The sequence below is a fragment of the Poecilia reticulata genome, chromosome 6 (genome assembly GCF_904066995.2).
Source record: "Poecilia reticulata chromosome 6, P_reticulata-male-v2, whole genome shotgun sequence".
In the NCBI taxonomy this organism is placed as follows: domain Eukaryota; kingdom Metazoa; phylum Chordata; class Actinopteri; order Cyprinodontiformes; family Poeciliidae; genus Poecilia; species Poecilia reticulata.
The window spans coordinates 28,805,830-28,827,278 of record NC_088835.1 but is presented as its reverse complement, the minus strand read 5'-3'; the positions used below and the strand labels follow the sequence as shown (position 1 = coordinate 28,827,278).

Below are 21,449 nucleotides of genomic sequence, written 5' to 3'. Positions count from 1 at the left end.
GTGTACATGGAAAAACGGAGATTCTGTGACAAATAATGCGCCAATATATCCACATACTTGCCTTGACACGATTCTCAATCGATACAGTTTTCTGTTATTAACTTTATATTCTAATACAATATTTAAAAGTAGTTCTGTTGACACAAACGAATCTCGTGCCTCCATGTTTCACTCCTAACAGGAAGTCGTGGTTGTTTTGAAGCAATCTGATTGGCTGAAATTGTTTCTTGCTTTGCGCTACACTGCCCTCTATGGGTTTGGCATGGTTAAACAACGCTCAGGTGCTGATTTGAAAACTTTTCTGAAGCCAAACCCTTGTGTACAATATATTTTTTTAACATATAGCAGATTATTTTTTAAAAGACCTGTACAAACTTATTTTAATTCATCTAAGCTTAATTTATTGTAGTTGAACTTAACGTATTGTGTTTTAGTTTAGCTCACGTTAGCTTAGCTTATTCTTTTAGCCCAATTTAGGTTGTTTAAGGTTTTGTAGTTTATCGTAACGTATTTTTGATGGCTTTAGTTTAAGTTGTCGTATCCGTAGCAAACAGACAAACATGACTCTTTTTTAAAAATGTCAAATACATTTTTTTGTAAAAGACATAAATTTATAACACCATTCATCTGGTGGAGAAAGTTTTTCGAGTTTGACACTTGTGTTTGCATAGTGTCTAATCCTTGATTTTAAATGTCACTGGTAATTGTTCCAACCGTGCAAAAGCAGATAACAAATTGCAAGATTGATTTTAAAAGGTCAGTGTATTTTATTTAAATTGTTTTTATTGTGGGTGGAGGAGTTGTAGTTGGTAGCACTGTTACCTTCAAGTGAGAAGATTCTGCGTTTGGATATTATTTGTTTTACTGTTAAACAATTGAATATTTCCATGTCTTTCAAAATTTTAACAGTGTTTTGTTCTTATGTTATTATTTTAGTCATACTGTTTTGATAAATGCAACATAAAAATCTTATGCTTTTATTTTGAAGGCACCAGCTCTGCCTCCTGTGTGTGTGTGTGTGTGTGTGTGTGTGTGAGTGAGCGAGAGAGAGTGTGTGTCAGCCCCGCAGCCAGTAGTAGCCGCACTCTGTGTGTTCACATCATGTAGACAACAGTTGAAGCATGGCTCTGCCGCGGAGCGCCGTAAACAGCGGCTGACGCCGGAGAAATTAATCTGGAGAGTAAAAACGTGATTAAAAGAGAATTATGGACGAATCAAGAGAGGATGGAAACACCGATCAGGTGAGTTTACTCTAATCTCCTGGCAGAATAATTAAAAGTTTGTACTGTCAGGTACATTTGGAGAAAGAAAACTTTTATTTTATTCTGATTTACTAAAATGAGCAGGAACGTTTTCAGATTTCTGTAATTTCAGATAATTTAATCACTTTAAATTCCACAATTAATCAGTTGTATTTCAGCTGTTGCTCTGTTGCCCCATTTATAATTTTTTCCATTAATGCTTATTGACCCAAAAGGACCAAACGGTGAGCATGCAGCTGCTTGACTGCGTCTCACTGATCAGTGCTGCAGCTGCAGGTTCAGAAATCTTTCGCCTTTTACTTTGTTTCTCCTCCTCCTTCTGTTTGCTGCATTAAAACACGTGAAGCCAGGCATGGACACAACCTGAAACCAGATTCTGTTGGAAAAGTAGTTCTGTCCACTATTTTTAGTTTTAGCAAATAAAAGTGGAAAATGGATTTATGGATTGTTGCTTCGGTAAACCAAATTTACCTTAGTCGGACATTAGCACAAAAAAATCCGCTCTTTAAGCACCGGACCTGTACTTTAGAAAAATTTTCTTACTTATTTAAATGTTTATTGCAAAAATTGTACTTTTAATGGTGGTTAAATTGAGCGATTTCCACCTGAATTCAATACAAACACGATTTGTTCTGGATCAGTATTTCCCGATGTGAACCGACTAGTTTTATTGCGTTTATTTTATATATATTTTTGATTATTTTAAAGCATTTATTTGACGTCAACTCGGCATTTCCTCATAGTAAACATGATTTCAGATTTCAGCTCCAAATAGAAGCTGAATTTATTGTTGGTTGTGATGCAAAATATCTGTTTCAATAAATGTTACGGTGATAGCAGCGCGACGACAGGAAGTGGTTGGAATATGATGCATGTGTTTTAATGCTTTATCCCCTGAACAAACATATTCATTTGTGATTTTAACTGCGTTTCTTATTTATTTGAAACACCGCAATTGCGAAATTGTGTTTTTTCAACATTAGTGGAATATCGACTAAGTTTTGCGCACATTTGTAATGTAATACTGTTTGTTTATTTTAAAACAATCAAATTCCAGTTTGAAAAAAGAACCACAAAATGTGCTGCTTGCTGTTTGGATAAAAATATAGAGGAATTAGCACTTGGGTGCCACTGAGGGAATGTGTGTCAACACATTGCCAAAGTTTAAAGACATCAGAAATGACCTCACTGTTGGTGCCAGTCGATCTGGGAAAAGCACAACTATCTGTCCTAGAAAGAAAAAAATTAACAAGTGGAAAATATTTAGGCCAGCAGCCAGTCCTCCCGGAAGTGGGCAACTCAGCAGATTCACAGCAAGGTCAGAGCATGAAATGCACAAACCGGCTCAGACTCTCCAGGCCTCAGTTAGCAGGTTGAATGTAAAATTCATGATAGCATAATTAGAAAATGACTGAATAAGTATGGGCTGCACAGTGGCGCAGTTGGTAGAGCTGTTGCCTTGCAGCAAGAAGGTTCTGGGTTCAATTCCCGGCCCCGGTCTTTCTGCATGGAGTTTGCATGTTCTCCCTGTGCATGCGTGGGTTTTCTCCGGGTACTCCGGTTTCCTCCCACAGTCCAAAAACATGACTGTCAGGTTAATTGGCCTCTCCAAATTGCCCCTAGGTGTGAGTGTGTGTGTGCATGGTTGTGTGTCCTGTGTGTCTCTGTGTTGCCCTGCGACAGACTGGCGACCTGTCCAGGGTGACCCCGCCTCTCGCCCGGCACGCCAGCTGGAGATGGGCACCAGCACCCCTCCCGACCCCACTGAGGGACAAGGGTGAAAGAAAATGGATGGATGGATGAATAAGTATGAGTTATTTGAAGGAGAAGATGAATACTTCAGCGTGATTCAGGTGCATCTTAATAAAAGTAAAGATGTTTGATCATAATTCTCAGCGCCATGTTGGAGAAAGCCAAACATATCAGCAAGAACTTCCTCCTGCGAAGTCAAATGTGAGGTGATTTGTACGATATATCAGTGTTTCCCAACCCTGGTCCTCAATCACACTGTCCTACATGTTTTAGAGGTTTCCCTGCTTTAATGTGCCCAATTCAACTGATTGCAGTTTAGCAAACGCCTGTTAGTCAGTTATTGATTGAAATCAGCTGGACTGAAGCAAGGAAATACCTAAAACATGCAGGGCAGTGTGCCGTGAGGACCAGGGTCCAAACTAGGTCAACAACAGGACAGTGATCAAAAACACAGCAGCAGAAGGACTGAAAAAGAAAAGAACCAATTCAGTTTATTTATATTAGCACTAATTCACAACATGTCGTCGCAAAACACTTCACAAAAAGTCATTTCAGTTCAATCACTCCTGGATATCAATCGGCGCAGTAAGCTCAGTTTAGTCACATTCATTATTACTATTGACAAAATTCACATTTTGAACGTGTTTGTGTTTCTATTTGGGTTTCAGTTGCTTCTAAAAACGGCACAAGAACTAAAAAAAAATTTCCTTTGGCAATAAGTCAATGATTTTTGGCGTCTGAAAAAAGGATCCATTTAATAAACTTACACATAGTTAAGTCACAGAAAGCACTGCACCAATACCTGGCAACCTCAGCTGAGCCCAGCTCCGCTGCCTAGCAACCCAAGCAGAATTCCAGCACATGTGGTCAGCTGGTTTTACATCTGTACAATGGCTCCTGGAAAAGACAAGTGTTTCAAAATTTCTGAGGTTTTTCTAGCAAATTTCTATATTTTTTGGTGGAAATTGACGATACACGGTCATAGAAATCCAGTTTTGGAGGGCATTCCAGTTGATTTTTCCCACTTTGACGTCTGAATTTCCCACTTTGACGTCTGAATTTCCCATTTTGAAGTCAGACTAGAACTGGAATGTAGTTTTGTTAAAACAGCAGAATGTGTCATTGAGGTTTGTCTCCATTTTCCTCCCGAGAAATGACCTACAGATGCTTTCTGTCCCCTGAGACACGAACAGGCAGCTGTCTGCTAGCAGGACATTTGCTGCCTTTGTTTAACAGGCTGTAACTGTGATGCTGCTGCTTTTTTAAATATGATATTTAAAAAAAAAAAAGCACAAATGAACCATGCAGAAGAAAATCCCTCTTATCATTTCTGCAGAAACTGAATCCCCAAATCCTTAAAGCGTCATAAAAATGTTAATTTGAGGTCCGTTATTTTCTCACTTTGAATAGTCATCAGTGCTAGTGAAGCATGCAGCGACGGGAGCCAATCAGAGTTCCTGACGCCTCGCCGTTTGCCAAATGTGGCTGTTGACCAGAAACTCGGAGGAAATCACTTCTTGTGCATGTGTAATAGAACAGAGAGTGGCTGCAGTCTGATTGACGGCACAATAGTGGAACTAGATTACTTTTCATTTCGAATCCACCTCAATTTATTAGAGCCAGCCATCGGAAAGCTGTCGTTCGCTGTGTGTGTGTGTGTGTGTGTGTGTGTGTGTGTGTGTGTGTGTGTGTGTGTGTGTGTGTGTGTGTGTGTGTGTGTGTGTGTGTGTGTGTGTGTGTGTGTGTGTGTGTGTGTGTGTGTGTGTGTGTGTATGTGGGCTCCCAGGCTGAGAGATAAGTAAAATGAGCAATCGGGAACGTTGCAGAGTTTGAAAGTGTTGCATGCTGTGTTAATCAGCTTTCAGCTGAATAAAAACCCTCAAAACAAACGCTATGCTTCTTTAAAATGTAAAAACACTTTGTCCTCCAGGAACCCGAAAGCCTTTTCAAGCTCTTAAAAGTGTGAAAAGTGTTTTTAATCAGATTCCTCTCCTGCCATGCAGGATTTTTTTGGAGATGTGGCTGTAACATTATCAGAAATGCACTAGGAGGCATCAGAAGTGCATTAGGAGAGGAGGAAAAATCATTTGCTTTTCTTTGTTTCATCAGGTTGCCATGTCGAAAGGGTCTTAATGCACTCGTGAAGCATTTTAATGCTTTGAGTGCAGTATTTTAGGAGCCTGAAAGGTAGATTTGAATATTGCTTTTAATATGGATCCATTGTGGATCTCATTAGAGCTGGCTGCAGCTCTGACTTTTACGGGACTCTGGTTAGCTTTCTTTAAGTAACGCTATCAGGCACTTTAACGACACATTTATCCATAATAAGATGTGAAAAGAGTCACGCATGTTGCAGTCTTTCATACGTTGTGACACCTTCCTGTTAGCTGCAGTTTCTGCCCTGAAACGGCTCTGAAAGCATTGAGCGTGCTCAAATAGCTGCACTTAACCTTGGGGTGATCATGCATCAAACATTTCAGCTGTAATTAAGTCAAATTCTTCCTTTCTGCTGAGAGTTTTTCTTTGTTAAGACCACACAGCTGACCTCCACTCAGCCAGTGATTGTAAATATTAATAATAATAAGCCTTCTTTTTTTAAAAGGATTTCCCTCTGATTGCGCTGCAGCAATTTTCCACAAAGCCGACCTTCCGTGAGTCCATTAGAGAACTTCCTTGAAGAGATAAACAGACTCAGACCATTGGAAGGTTTTCCAGCACTTAGGGACCCCATAATCATTCTGAATGATAAATCATATCAGCAACCGTATCAGTAAAACGTTGCAGAAGAATGAATACATGAATAATCCATGCCAAAAGACGGCTTGAAATGTCATTTTTGATCGGTAGGTAGGTGTTTTTCATGGATTCTGGACCTAAGATTTGAGGCTTCAAAACTTGGTGACGTTACCAAACAATGCTTTGAAATAAAAACCCAACCAAGCACTGACCTTTATGGGTTTTATTTATATTGGGGTTTTACTGGATGCTGCACAGGTAGGTGAATAAACAGGTGGGGACCAGTTGTATAAAAGAAGGAAGTTGAGATACTGACTGTGAGGCAAGAGTAACATTAGAAACCAACAGTGATGAGCTAACAAGCTAGCAGAATTATTAGTGGATTAGCTAATAATGCTACTTTTAGCTAATGCACCAGCAGAACTACTGGTGCATTAAAATTGCTAATTTTAGTGTGGAAATGAAAAGTTTTCATATTAAAATAACTGATTTCAAAGTAGTAAAAATTAGCCATTTTTGCTCAGTTTGAAAACGTTTAGCACTTTCATCTAATTATCTTTTCTGGACATAAATTCTAAAATGCTGATCTACTTGGCTGTATTGTAAACTTTCAGTTGAATAAAGTTTTATATCTGTGTAGAAGTTTTGGTTATCGCTAAGAATTCGTCAAATAGCTAGACGTTTATAATCATGCTTTTATTTTGAAGAACGCTTATGGAGCACTTCCGTTTCCTCTCTTCGTGTTCGCCACCTGCAGTGCAGCTAATTATTCCGTACCCAGAATGCATCACTGTAGTTAAAACATGTTAAAATCTGCAAGATGTCCTGCATGTTTTCTGACTGAAGCCCAAAAATCAGCAACAAACTCGACAACCAAATAAACTGAAACTGAGTGAAAGGTACGTTCCAAAGAATCACTTCCAGAAACAAATTTGACCCTGCTGAGGAAGGTTTGTGTCACTGACATGGCGGGTGTAAAGGTCACAGACGCAATACAAGAGTAGACCCTGCATTGGCTGCTCCGGCGCAGGAAATACGGCGGCCATCTTGGAGCAGTACTCCCTCCTACTTTGTTCAATCAAAACAACAGAAGAAGCCTCAGCACTGAGGGATATTGTTGTTCGAATCTATGGATTATTGATACGAGGGCTCCACAGACAACATTTCACAAGTGAGATGGACATATTATTGTGTATATATTGTGATTAAAATATTACTTTACTGTATTTATGTCCACTGGCGAGATACCAGCTAATATTAGCTACAGTGCTTGGTGTAATTACGGGGTTTAGCCGCTATGAAGGCTAACTGTGATTCCGTAAATCTAAAAAAATTAATTATTCTCTAACATTGACTTAGATTATCTGACACAAGAGCCTACATTAGAAATGAAACAATGTAACACATATTATAAAACTTATATTATGTGTTATAACATTCACCAGCAAAGTTTACACAGGTGGTAAAGACTATTATTTATATATAATTCTTTCACTAGTAAAATACATCCCAAATCTTCCGTTTTTGTTTTGAAAGTTTCATAAAGACACGATGTGAGGAAGAAGAGGGAGAAATCTATAAAGAGAGACAGATTCACTGCAGCATGGATGAATCTCACATCGGAATTTGGACTCAATCTCAGCTGTTGAATCTCTCTGAAACTAGAACTCGTCGGCTGAAAAACATATATATGAACATGTATCCAATATATATTATTCTGTATTAATCATTATTTATTTGTATAGTTATATAAATATGTATTGATATTACTAAATAATTTATTAAATAAATTATGAACGGCTGTGTGCTTTGTAATATGCTCTTCATACATCGATATCAGAATATTCCATTCCTATTCTATTGTTATAGCCACTAATCATATTTAAATATGCTGAACTATGTATTAAAAACATACTTAAATAATACAATTGTTTATAAATGTAGTTTTGATAGATGTTTGAATATGGTTTCCAGTAACAAAAAAGCGTGTTATGATCGATTAAATGCGCTGATACGTCATTTTGCCTGCTAAACACATAACGCTGAGTGGAGTGGTGGACCGCTCCAAGATGGCCGCCCTAAATCTCGTCAGCGACGATAGGCGAGAGCGGTCCATGAGGTCTATCCTTATATTATGTCTATGGTAAAGGTGGTTGAAATGAACACTTTAGCTTAATTAGCTAATTAGTATTACCTTCTACTAAACACCACTGTATTAGCGGAACTAATGCTAGATTTTTAGGGATCTAGGGTTAGCACAGCTAACTTTTAAGTTAGCACTGCCCACCACTGCAAACCAAAAACGCAGGCATACAATAAATATCAGAACTGGTTGTTATGCTACCAAAATGTTCAACAAACGGACAAATAAAGACGTTTTTGACCCTCCAGTCCAACAGGTTTCTGCATGATAAAAGCTCCTCATTTTACGCTTGCAGAACTTGTATAGGATGTTTTCTGATGAGCTGTCAGGTCAGGAGTTTCACATGTTGACAGTATAAACATTGAAATAAAAACCTTTTCTCTATGAATATGAGCTTGGTCCAGCTATTGCTGGTAGAAAACTGGAGGGAAGACGACAAAAAATCTTACAAAGTTAGTCTAATTCATTTTAAGTCAATTTAAAAGAAAAACATTTATTAGAATCATAAAATCTAATCTGTTTCAGTTATAAAATATTGTGTAAAATAATTTATTAATAATTGGCTGCCAGTTGAATTCATCAAGCTGCTGAGCTCCTTAAACAAGTGTAGCGTAGCCAACTAAAACCAGAAGGTGTGAGGCAGCATTTATGCTGATTTATGCTGAAAAGAGAATAAAAGTTGATGCATTTTCCTGGAAATTATGGTTTGTGTGTTTTGGTTGTTAATGCAGAAGACAATCCTGAGCTTCAGCTTCTCCTCAAACTGAAGTTTTAAAACCCTGGACATCTAATTGACAAGATAAATGGAGATCCAAGGATCAGATATTTTGAAAATTGCTTCCAAAGTCTAATTAGTTATTTTGTTTTCCATTTATGTGTTTACTTAAACTTAGTGTTATACCGTGCAAAGCTTTGACTTGAAGTTTTTGTTTTAGGAACTCAAGAAAATTAAAGATTTCTGAGAAAATGTTTTTTACTGTCTATATCGAAAGGTGTGATAAAAATGGTTTGAATTTCACGTTGAAGGAAGTGAAACCTTTGGGCTGCTTTGATAATACAATATGTTTTCCCTTTTCCCCTTTTTCAGCCTGCTAAAAGTCTCTGGTATGGAGAAGATGCTAACTGGGAGTAAAGGGAATCTGTATTCAAGCAGCCTGATGGCTGTTTTCAGGTAACTGAGGTGTGTTTGGAAGTGTTGGGATAAATCCAGTTTTCTCGCTAAATCATATAGAAAACCAGAGGAATCCTAGAAAACAAGGACTGAGCCGGACTCGGGATAAATCAGTCGCTAGTTAAACCTTTCCAAAACCTCCTACATGAGAAGAAGTTCTCCAAATGAAGAAGAAGAAAACACGGCAGCAGGTTGGGGGTCACAACTCTTACTACCCGATTCAGATTAAATGAGCATCGCCGTCGGTTACCAAACTCGCAGACATGCCCCACAACCTCAGCTCCAGAATCGACACTCCAACCAACATCTCCCTGAGCGCCGCCGTCACCGTCGCCGACTCGCTGGAGTACAAGACGATCTCGGTGTTCCTGGTGCTGCTGGTGTGCTGCGTTGGCATCGTGGGGAACATCATGGTGGTCCTCGTGGTCGTCACCACGCGCCACATGAGGACGCCCACCAACTGCTATCTGGTGAGCCTGGCCATAGCCGACCTGACGGTGCTGGTGGCGGCGGGGCTGCCCAACGTGTCCGACAGCCTGACGGGGACCTGGATCTACGGGAACGCCGGGTGCCTGGGCATCACCTACCTGCAGTACCTGGGGATCAACGTGTCCTCGTGCTCCATCACTGCTTTCACCGTGGAGAGGTGAGAGAGACGCTCATTTTTATTACTTTAATGTAAAATTTGTAGAGAGTAAAGTTTCTGCATTCTCTACCCACTGAGTGAAAAACAAACATCTTTTCACCAGACACAGACACACACCTGCAGTTTTGTTAAAGTTTTATACGTTTTTTATTAAAAGAAACCAATTGGGAAACATTTTATCTGGCCTAAGCATGCTATTACGTAATTATGCTATTTACATGAGTAATTTTCATTCTTAAAAACACCAAAAATTTCCACCTAAATGATTGATCATTTGATCAGTTACTCAGTACTTGAATAGAGTTTTTACCAAATACTTTTTTACTTTTACTTGAATAATTTTATTATGAAGTATTGCTAGCAGAAGTGGTAAAAGAGAAATCTTACAACTGCTAAAATCGGACACCACTCCATTTTGTTTGCATTTTGTGAAGAAGGAAGTTGTGCTCAGTGTCTTTTTGAGTCCTTTTCCTTCAGTGGTTCTTTGTGCAGCGCCCCCACAGGAGAGGAGGGGAACAGGGCTTTCAAAGGGTTTGGTTGGTTTGACACCAGAGTTTGGTAGCAATTAGTTACATTTACTTGAGTAACCTATTTAAAAACTTGAACTTTTAGGGGTGTTTTTACTACACTGTACCTTTTACTTTTACTTGAGTAATTTTATTATGAAGCATTTCTTCTCTTGAGTAAAATTTCCGGATTTTCTGCCCACTGACTGAGAAACAAACATGTTTTAATCAAAATTCACCAGACACAGACACACACCTGCGGGTTTTGTTAAAGTTTCATAAGCTTTTTTATTTAAAAAAACTGATTTTCTTACACCTGATTTTATTGTTGTTTACTTATGTAAATTATTGTAATTTTCGTCCTTAAAATACCAGAATTTCCACTTAACTTTATAATTCAGTCTGCCTGATGATGTAATCGTTAAATATTAATTGACTGATAATTCGATCACTTCAGTAAAAACATGTAGAAGTAGTGCTACTCTTACTGGAGTATAATTTTTTTGGGCATTATGCCCAGCTCTGAAAACAATGCGCTCGCCCACAGATGAGACGGATGAAGTGGATACTCTGCACGGCGTGATAAATGTCAGGGTCTGAGGTGTGAAAGATAAAAACAGGAGGTGTTCAGGTCGATGGCACTCAGCCGACCAGCGGCACTTTAATCATGAGAACTCAAACTGAGCAAGAGTTCAAAGGGACACTCAGTGAAATTATCTCTTCTGATGCATGGCAGCTGCAGTACCTTTTCCACATTTCAGTGAGTTAATATTAAAACGCTGGACGAGGATTTTTTACATATGTTTTTATGACTTGATAGTTATCAGCAAACTTGATTTTGGATAATAATTACGTTCACACTGTTATCGTTATAGTCTCATAATAGTAAAAGTTATTTATATGATGAAGGTTTGGACTCAAAAAGACCGTAAAGGGCAGGCTGGTGTTATTTTCTGCTTTTTGAAGCGAGGAGGTTATGTAGAGTGTTTCTGAGCAGTCAGTATCTTCCCTCTAATGTAAAGACGTAAGGGTGACCTCAGTTTGGAGAATTATTGGAAGTTCTGCAAAGATAAGGACTCGAACGGGCGACTTGATCACAAAAGCAAAGACTTCAGACTTGCTCTCTAAAGACTTCGAGTCTTGACTTTGATTTACCCTCTAAGACTATGTTCTGGTTTGATTGGCTCCACTGGCCTTTATTTGAGTTGTCAGACAGGAAAGCGGATGTGATAGAGGAGGAAGACATGCAGCAAAATGACTGCCACCTGGAGGATTAAGGCTGTGGGTCACATGCTTTACCCCACGTCGCACTCTTTACCCCGCGCCGCACTCTGTACCACGCGTCACACTCTGTACCCCGCGCCGTACCCCTGTACCCCGCGGCGTACCTCTGTACCCCGCGCCGCACTCTGTACCCCACGCCATACTCTGTACCCCGCGTCACACTCTGTACCCCGCGCCGCACTCTGTACCCCGTGCCATACTCTGTACCCCGCGCCGTACCCCTGTACCCCGCGCCGCACTCTGTACCCCGTGCCGCACTCTGTACCCCGCGCCGCACTTTGTACCCCGCGCCGTACCCTGTTCTGGATAAATTGTTGCCACTTCTTTCTTAGATTTTTTTTTTATATTGTTTATTTCCTTTTAACTCTTCTTCCAGTTTCTTTTTAAAGTCTGTTTGGCTGTGAACACAACAGTTTGACCTCAGTCACATGAAATAAGTCTAGATTTTGCTATAATTTAATTAATTTTTTTCTTGGGATTTGGTTTCAAATCTGTACTCCGCGCTGTACTCTGTACTCACGCCGTACCCTGTACTCACGCCGTACTCTGTACCCCGCGCCGTACCCTGTACTCCGCGCCGTACCCTGTACTCACGCCGTACTCTGTACCCCGCGCTGTACCCTGTACTCACGCCGTACTCTGTACCCCGCGCCGTACCCTGTACTCACGCCGTACGCTGTACCCCGCCCCGTACCCTGTACCCCGCGCCGTACCCTGTACTCGTGCCGTACCCTGTACTCGCGCCGTACCCTGTACTCGCGCCGTACCCTGTACTCACGCCGTACCCTGCACTCACGCCGTACCCTGCACTCACGCCGTACCCTGCACTCACGCCGTACCCTGCACTCACGCCGTACTCTGTACTCGCGCCGTACCCTGCACTCACGCCGTACCCTGCACTCACGCCGTACCCTGCACTCACGCCGTACCCTGTACTCACGCCGTACCCTGTACTCACGCCGTACTCTGTACTCACGCCGTACTCTGTACTCACGCCGTACTCTGTACCCCGCGCCGTACCCTGTACTCGCGCCGTACCCTGCACTCACGCCGTACCCTGCACTCACGCCGTACTCTGTACTCACGCCGTACTCTGTACCCCGCGCCGTACCCTGTACTCGCGCCGTACCCTGTACTCGCGCCGTACCCTGCACTCACGCCGTACCCTGCACTCACGCCGTACCCTGCACTCACGCCGTACTCTGTACTCACGCCGTACTCTGTACCCCGCGCCGTACCCTGCACTCGCGCCGTACCCTGCACTCACGCCGTACTCTGTACTCACGCCGTACTCTGTACCCCGCGCCGTACTCTGTACTCTGTACCTCGCGCCGTACCCTGTACTCGCGCCGTACCCTGTACTCACGCCGTACCCTGTACTCGCGCCGTACTCTATAAAATTGTATAGAGTACAGTTTTAAAGCTTGCTAGAGACTTTGAGTCTTGACTTTGACTTTCTCTCTAAAGACTTAAGACTTGACTTTTGGTTGAACAATATGAAAACTTGTTATGGTTGTTTGCCTTATAATTACAAAATGCACTTTCAGATCTTCATAAAAATCACTTCCTGTTTGTCGGATTTAAATATTTGACATTTATGGGTTTTGCTATTTTTCTTTGAGCTACAGATGTGGACTTCTGTTATATACTATAATTTTTTTCCAAAATAATTTACCTCATCTGAGCCGTAACATTTGGTTGCGTGTTGAGTTAAATGTCCTGAGGAAGATATTTAATAAACGTTCATGTGATTATGTTACGCCTCACTGTCCTTCACTGTAACGTAGTGAGGGATTTGACTTCATGCCGTTCAGCGACGCGGCGTTCCAGGGATACCAGATGGCGAGCGTCCGATGAGAAAATGTTTATTTTATTTCATCAGAGACCCGACATCTAACCTCACTGTGTTGACTTTTATTATTCATCTATTCATTTTAATGTTAATTTAAGAACAATAACAACAGTGATAGTAAATAGTAACAAAAGGTTTATTTTTTATTATTATCATGATAAAATTTTTAGAACATTAATGGTAGTTAAACTGCTGACATAAAATAAATACATTAAAAACAATTATGATTGGTAGTGAATAATACACAAATAAATGACAAATAAGCATGTATATAATATTTGGGTAATTATTTTTATCATTATTATTGCGGCATAAATAGTAAAGTTATTTACTTAATAATAATAATAATAATAATAATAATATGTCATTATTGTTAATATCATTCTTATTATTATTTAATGATGTATAATACATAATGTGTAGATATATATATTTTCACATCTATATGGACAATTATTTTGTTAATAATAATAATAATGTCTATAGTTGCTTCATTATTATTATGACAGAAACAGCAAAGTTTTGTACTTGTTAATAATCATAATTCAATACTATATATATATATATATATATATATATATATATATATATATATATATATTCCCACATCCTGTTAAATAATCCTGTTTGACTCAAAATCTCTTTTTCTCTCTCATCCTGTAACGGTTTAAGCTCTCAACCTCAGCGCTTTTATTTTTAGACACCCACCTGGTAACATTTGCTCAGTTTCGTTCCTGACACTCGCATCAGGTTGTGTTTTAATAACAGAGTTGGATCTGCTGAGAGGACTTCCATGGAGAGCCTGAGAAATTATTAAACCATGAATCCCCTCACATACATCCAATCCGTATTCCCGCCTCTCTGCGCCGCCGGGCTCAAGGGATTAAAGACAAGCTCCTCGTAATGATGTGACCTCTGTGCGCAGTTTCAGTTTTAACGCCACCTGTGTGTTCGGATAATGAAAGAAAAGGCTTCCGAACAGCGCTCTGATTCTGCTGCATTAACGGCTGAGTGGCGTCTACTTTACTGGAATAAAAGGAATAAAAAACCTGAACCTGTTTTGACCTTGTGTTTGCTCCCCACCTGCAGGTACATTGCTATCTGCCATCCCATCAGGGCTCAGACGGTGTGCACGGTGTCGCGTGCGAAGCGGATCATAACCGGCGTCTGGATCTTCACCTGCGTCTACTGCATGCTGTGGTTCTTCCTGGTGGACATTCAGGTTAGGAAATACTAGAAAATATATGATTTTCTGACCATTTTTGCAGAACTGGTTGGTAGGAATGAGCGATAAGGACTTAAATGTAATCTAAGTCCATAATTTAATTTGTGGTACTACTGTGACAACAATGAAAGTGATTATTGCTATATATTACAGATTTTTTTTGTGAAAATTAGCAAAAACAGCAACTTTAAACCATAGAATGTGTTTCTCTCCTACTATTAAGTTGACTTTAACTTTAAAATGACTCTTATATTGCATATTCTCAAACAGATTTAATATGAGAAACATAAAAATATGAATACGCTGAAAGAGAATTTCTCTTCAGCTACAAAGATTATGTTGTAATACTCTTCTTTAGGACTCCAGTTACATAAAGAAGTGTGATTTGTACAACTAAAATACACACAGTAAGTGCTTCTAACCATATTTTTGACTCTATTTATATTTATTGAAACATGTTTATTGCACAAACAGTGGAGAAAAATTGTGAAAATAATCCTAGTAATAAGGAGAGTTTTAGGTATTTTTTTTTTAATTACTAATTTGAATTTATTGTGACAACGATAAATCAACATCATGATCAAAAATTTATCACGATAAATGATAATACGATAAATAACCCATCCCTAGTGTACTTTCTAAATTATTTCTAGTAATTTTTCAATCTTTGAAAGAGTTTGAGACTGAAATAATTAATCAGACTATTCATATTAATCGCGATGAATTGATTATTGAAATAATTGTCAACTAGTAATCGATTAATCGCTAACTGGAGTATACAGGCTCAAAAAAGGCCAATTGCTGAAAAAAATCCCAACACATTCAGAGCAGTAATTAAGCCAAAACTATAAAAAAAAAATAAGTAAATTTTGCAGTTAGGATAAAAAACTATCTTCTTAGTCTGTAAATATGTTGTACCCAGAACCTGGATTTGAATTTATTGATCTTTATTAATACACCTTTATGAACAAACAGTGGAGAAAAATAGTAAAAGTAACAACATGATCAGAAATTTATCACAATAAATGATAAACGATACAATAAATTCCCACCTCTTCTGGTTTGTGTACAAAGAAAGTAATTTTATTTCACGTTTAGAACTGCTGGGTGGTTCTGGTTCTGATCCGTGGACCTGTCAGGAGAACAGAGCTGATTTGATCCGACTGGTGCAGGTGCAGTGGCGACTTTCCAGCCCGTTTCTGTGAAGAGGTTGGGACTCAGGTGTCTGGCGTTGAGTCAATCATCAGCAGAGCGACAGACGATGAGCCACATTACCACTTTAGTAGAAACCGTTATTTATCAGATCAGTCAGGATGATTGATTAACTAAATCCATATTTACTGTTGAAGGCAGACATTTACATACACTGATGCATTTTTTCCAGAGTTGCGTAGAAACTAGTTACATTTACTTGAGTAACTTTTTTGAAAGAATTTACTTTTAGGAGTATTTTTTACTACGCTGTGCTTTTTGCTCTTACTTGATAAATTTATTATAAAGTATCTCTACTCTTGAGTAATTTCTGGATTTTTTAACCAAAAATTCACCAGACACAAACACCGAATATAAGTTTTATATTAAAATAATGATTTGGACATTTCTTTTGTCATTTTTGCTACTTATATGAATTATTGTAATTTTTGTCCTTAAAATACCAAAATTTCCACTTAATTTTATATTTTGATCTGTCTGATGATGTAATTTTTAAAAATTAAATGATTGATAATTTGATCATTTATTCAGTACTTGATTAGACTTTTTACTAAATACTTTTTACTCTTACTAAAGTAATTTCTTGGACAGATAGTTTTTACTCTTACTAGAGTAAAATTTTTGGGTATTCTGCCCACCTCTGATTTTTTTCACATTGACGTAAAATCATCCATCCATTTTCTTTACACCCTTGTCCCTCAGTGGGGTCGGGAGGGTTGCTGGGGCCTCTCCAGCTGGCGTACCGGGTGAGAGGCGGGGTCACCCTGGACAGGTCGCCAGTCTATCGCAGGGCAACACAGAGACACACAGGACACACAACCATGCACACACACACTCACACCTAGGGACAATTTGGAGAAGCCAATTAACCTGACAGTCATGTTTTTGGACTGCGGGAGGAAACCGGAGTACCTGGAGAAAACCCACGCATGCACAGGGAGAACATGGAGACTCCATGCAGAAAGACCGGGGCCGGGAATCGAACCCAGAACCTTCTTGCTGCAAGGCAACAGCTCTACCAACTGCACCACTGTGCAGCCTTGACATAAAATCAGTGAGAAAAAATAAAATTTTCCCGTTTTAGGTCAGTCAGGATGACCAATTTCTTTTCTGTTATATGTGTAAATAAATTTTACATATATTTTCATTTTTTATTTAATTTATTCATTTATTTCAAACAGGTTTTTAACAAAAATAAATAAATAAACAAAACAATCAGTTGGACAAGAAAAAAGCTGCAGACATGCAGTTTCTGGCTGCTACATTAACTATTGAAACATTAAGTCTTGAATTCTTAATGTAGAATCAGGAAGGGTGGAGCTAGTTTTTAATAAAAGGATTAAAATACCTTCTGTTTAGTTTTCATCTACAACACGGGTCTGCAACCTTTATAATAGACTAATTTTACCCTCAGTCCAGCTAAATAAAACTTGTTTAGGGCTGCAAATTTTTCATGAAACAGCCTATAATTTTTGATCGGTATCTATCTACTGTACAAAATGTGTCCTTGTGTTTTAAAAATGATGGTTTTATTCCTATTTTTGTATTTGGGTTTTAACGCAAAGAACAATGAAATACATTTTCCTCTATGGGATGTTGATGTTGGTCGAAAATCCCTGAAAGTTTATATGTTTAAACCTTTTGTCTGTACATTTTGAGCGCCTGAAATTGAAGTCAAAGTTCTTGTCTGTTGGGTGCTGTGGTGGCGCAGAAACTTAAGGAGGCTTTAGTCGCAGGTTCGAATCTCGGCCTGGTGACCTTTGCCACATGTCTTCCCTCACCCTCATTGCTCTACTCTCCTTTCAAATAAAGGCCACTAGACACAAAAAAGCCTGGAAAAAATATTCTTGTCTTGAAACACAAACTTGGCCTATAAAGGATTCTGCAAAAGCACAAAGTTTCCAACTTAATGACAAAAAAAGAACTACTACCTGTGTTACAATTATTCTTTTGTGGCTATTTAGTGCAATTATTTCATTTAAAAAAAATCAGGAAAAATTACTAAAATCTGCATTTATTTTTTATATCTTTATTACTAGTTGTTTTTTTATTGCATTTGCCAAAGTTATTAAAAGCCATATTAGCTTTGACTTTGTTTATCTTGACCCATTCTTTGTAAAGCATTTTGCATGAATTGATTTTTTTTTTTGCAACAAATATCATCAGCTCTTATGGTAACGTAGCGTTTTATAGTAATGAATGGATGGAAGGCTGAGACAAGCCTGAGGCCTTTGTTTACTCTGACCATCATGAGGTCGAACTAATAATACACAGAATGAGAGTGTGGGGTATAAACTTATTTATACAGCACTGAATCACAGGCTTATTTACTCAGCTATTACAGGAAGATGCTGTATTTTATCACAGACTGGAGTCCGCAGCAGGCGGGTGAAACATTTACGACCTGTTTTGTTCAAATGCTGCTTAAATTGCGGGCTGCTTAAGAGCCCTGAGCCTCGTCTGAGAGCAGCATTATTATGTTGAGATGTGAACCATTACTACATGCAGCTCCGGGCGCTGGAGCCGGTTTTGTTTTTATCTCCCTCATGTCTGTGTTTGATGTGCAGGTCGGCCAGGACGGACATGTGCAGTGTGGCTACCGAGTGAAACGGGAGCTCTACCTCCCCATCTACCTCATCGACTTCGCCATTTTCTACGTCATCCCGCTGCTCCTCGCCATCGTGCTGTACGGCCTGATAGCGCGGGTGCTCTACCTCAGGTAGGCGTAGAGCGCGCAGAAGCAGACGGAGTTGACGGAAAGGCTGTTAAAAATGACAGTTTATTCAATAAAAGCTAGCAATAAAAATGACAGAATACTTGCATAAATAACACTTTCACAGTAAAACCTGAAATTACAACAGAGGGTCATGCTATCAATCAAATCAATCAAATTTTATTTGTATAGCACATTTCAGCAGCAAGGCATTTCAAAGTGCTTTACATAATTAAAAAACAAAATAAAAACAACATGTGACATTGAATAAACAGTAAAAAAGAGAGATTTTGGGAAAAAAGAAGATAAAAACATACTTTTGTTACGGAATTTAAGCTCTCTATGCGTTTAAGCACTAATAAGATATAAAATTAAATTATTATAATGAAGTCGTAAAATTTTGAAAATAAACTCGCAGAAAGATAAAGTGGAAATAATAGAAGATTGAAATCATAGTATTATGGGATTAAAGTGAAAATAATACAAGCGTAAGTCATAATAATGTGAGAATAAACTCTTATAAGAAAGAGCAGAAATAATGAGTAAAGTCATAAAGTTTAAATATTTCAAGGATAAAGTCATAATATGAAAATAAAAGTTGTAATATTATGACTTTAGTCTCATATTACGCATTATACAAAAAAAAATAACCTCTGGAATGTTAAGTCATTGAGAGCGCTGTTACCTAGCAACCCCAGCAGAGCCCAGCCCCGTTACCTAGCAACCCAAGCCGAGCCCAGCCCAGTTACCTAGTTACCTAGGGGTTGCTAGGGGTTACCTAGCAACCCCAGCCGAGCCCAGCCCCGTTACCTAGCAACCCCAGCCGAGCCCAGCCCAGTCACTTAGCAACCTCAGCCGAGCCCAGCCCCGTTACCTAGCAACCCCAGCCGAGCCCAGCCCCGTTACCTAGCAACCCAAGCCGAGCACAGTCCCGTTACCAAGCAACCCCAGCCGAGCGCAGCCCCGTTACCTAGCAACCCAAGCCGAGCACAATCCCGTTACCAAGCAACCCCAGCCGAGCCCAGCCGCGTTACCTAACAACCCCAGCCGAGCCCAGCCCCGTTACCTAGCAACCCCAGCCAAGCCCGCCCCTTTACCTGGCAGCAGAATTCCAGCAGGTTTGGCCAGCTGGTTTTACCTCTCTATGCGTTTAATAATGGCTGATGGAAATGATACATGTTTTGCTGCCAACTTACCATCCAGAAATCAAAGATGTACGGTTGTATAATTTCACATCTGTTTGCAGCTGTCTTCAATGTGAGTGAAAACATTGATCTGGGCGTGGGAGGGGCGTCACCAGCAGCAGCTTATTTGGATTTAAAGTGACAAGACGTCCTAAAACAGCTCATTCTGAAAGTGGAACCAACTGGACTAAAATCTCATCATCTAAGAATGATTTTGTGCAAATAAAATATGATGAACATGTTTTGTACAGCCCACAGATCGATCCTATCATGTTCAAAGAATCATAATATGCCACCTTTAAAATATTATAGCCTCCAAAATATCGTATTCAAGAAGTAAACTGCAAATAAAAAGCAAATACTAACCCACATATTGATATTGTAATGATCTTTGATCAATTTGATGTGCTGTGGAGCTAATTTGAGGTAAAATGAATATGAAAACTTTGTGGAAATCACTGGTACCTCTGGGATTAACAGAGCCACACAGCATTATGGTAGCACCACCATGCTGAACTGGTCAAAGGCACCTTGACTTCTCCAAACGGTTTGATCTTTCTCATCAGACCATGAGAAAGTTCAGTTGATGTTCAAGTGAACACCAAATGGTTTGTTTTTGATTGGGACCTTGTCTGTCCATGTGCCACGTCCGTCCCTGTGTATACTCACACTGCTGCTTTTGAGGGTTTTTAGTGACCAACAAAGACTTTGGGGAAGGTTGTACCTCTGATACAGCAATAACGCCTTTCAGAGACACATCTGGCCAGTTGTTTCCTGCTACGCTACAGAACCGCTTGGAACCAGACACTGCTAATTCACAAAGCCCTTTAAGAAGAGTAATGAGCTCATCAAATGGCCCTGCAGACCAATCACAGTGGCTTTGTCCCTTTTTCAATTAGCCCGAATTGAATGCAAATAATTAGAGAAACACCAGCCAATGTTTCAAAGTTACTGCCGTTGCGATTAGTGTCCCATTACCAGGACCTGATGCTGTTTGCCATTTGCAGCTGGAGGGAAACACAGGGCTATGGAAGAGCCTTTTCCCTTTACATACTTCTTCTGTTTTTGCTTGTTTCAAACTTCAAATATATGTTAACATTAGTCATAAATAACCTGAATAAAAGGCCACAGTGTTGTGTTTAGTTCAGGGTTGTCATTGTTTTGCTCCCACGCCAGTAAAGCTCCTGTATTTGGCTGTTTGTGCCTCTGCAGCCCTCTGCAGAGCCACACTGACACCAGCGCCACCACGCTGCGAAGGAGCTGCCGCGAAACATCGGAGGCTGCGAGGTCGGCCCGGCAGGGCCGGCCGAAGACGGCGGTCTCCTCCAGGAAACAGGTCTGAGCCTCATTAACTCTCTGCTGCGTTTGAGCCCTCTGGTAATTGGTGTTTTAGTTAAACTCGACCTGGCCCACGGGTTCTGTTTGACAGCCTGATGATGATGATGTCAAAGCCCTTCGCTCTCTGAGAGAAAAGTCGTCTCATCAGCTCTCGGCCCCTTACCCTGCAGACAGTCGTAATGGCTCCTTTTCTTGATGCGTTTCGTGGAAGAAGCGCTCTCTCCCAGAATGAATGGTTTTTCTGGACAGCTCTGTTTTCTCTCAGGCTTTTTTGCCTTAAAAGCTTCGACTTTCACTGATCCGCACAAGAGGAGGAGGTTTTTTTTATTTCACAAGGGTCTTTTTTAGTGTTTGCCTTTTGTTTCATATTAATCTACCAACAAAAATTTAATAATCAATTATTCTAAATTACTAATATTGTTCTA

The 21,449-nt window shown here is 39.7% G+C and overlaps 1 protein-coding gene across 1 annotated transcript in view; it reads left to right on the top strand.

The window, feature by feature from the left end:
* The first annotated feature begins 1,044 nt into the window (after window positions 1-1,044).
* Window positions 1,045-21,449, top strand: part of trhr2 (thyrotropin releasing hormone receptor 2) — a 37,900-nt gene continuing 17,495 nt past the window's right edge. Inside the window, exons 1-5 of the mRNA XM_008412556.3 lie at window positions 1,045-1,241; window positions 8,981-9,710; window positions 14,442-14,574; window positions 18,357-18,508; window positions 20,899-21,022. Of these exons, the coding sequence (XP_008410778.1) occupies window positions 9,328-9,710; window positions 14,442-14,574; window positions 18,357-18,508; window positions 20,899-21,022 (792 nt within the window). The 5' untranslated portion in view covers window positions 1,045-1,241; window positions 8,981-9,327. The remainder of the gene's footprint in view (window positions 1,242-8,980; window positions 9,711-14,441; window positions 14,575-18,356; window positions 18,509-20,898; window positions 21,023-21,449) is intronic.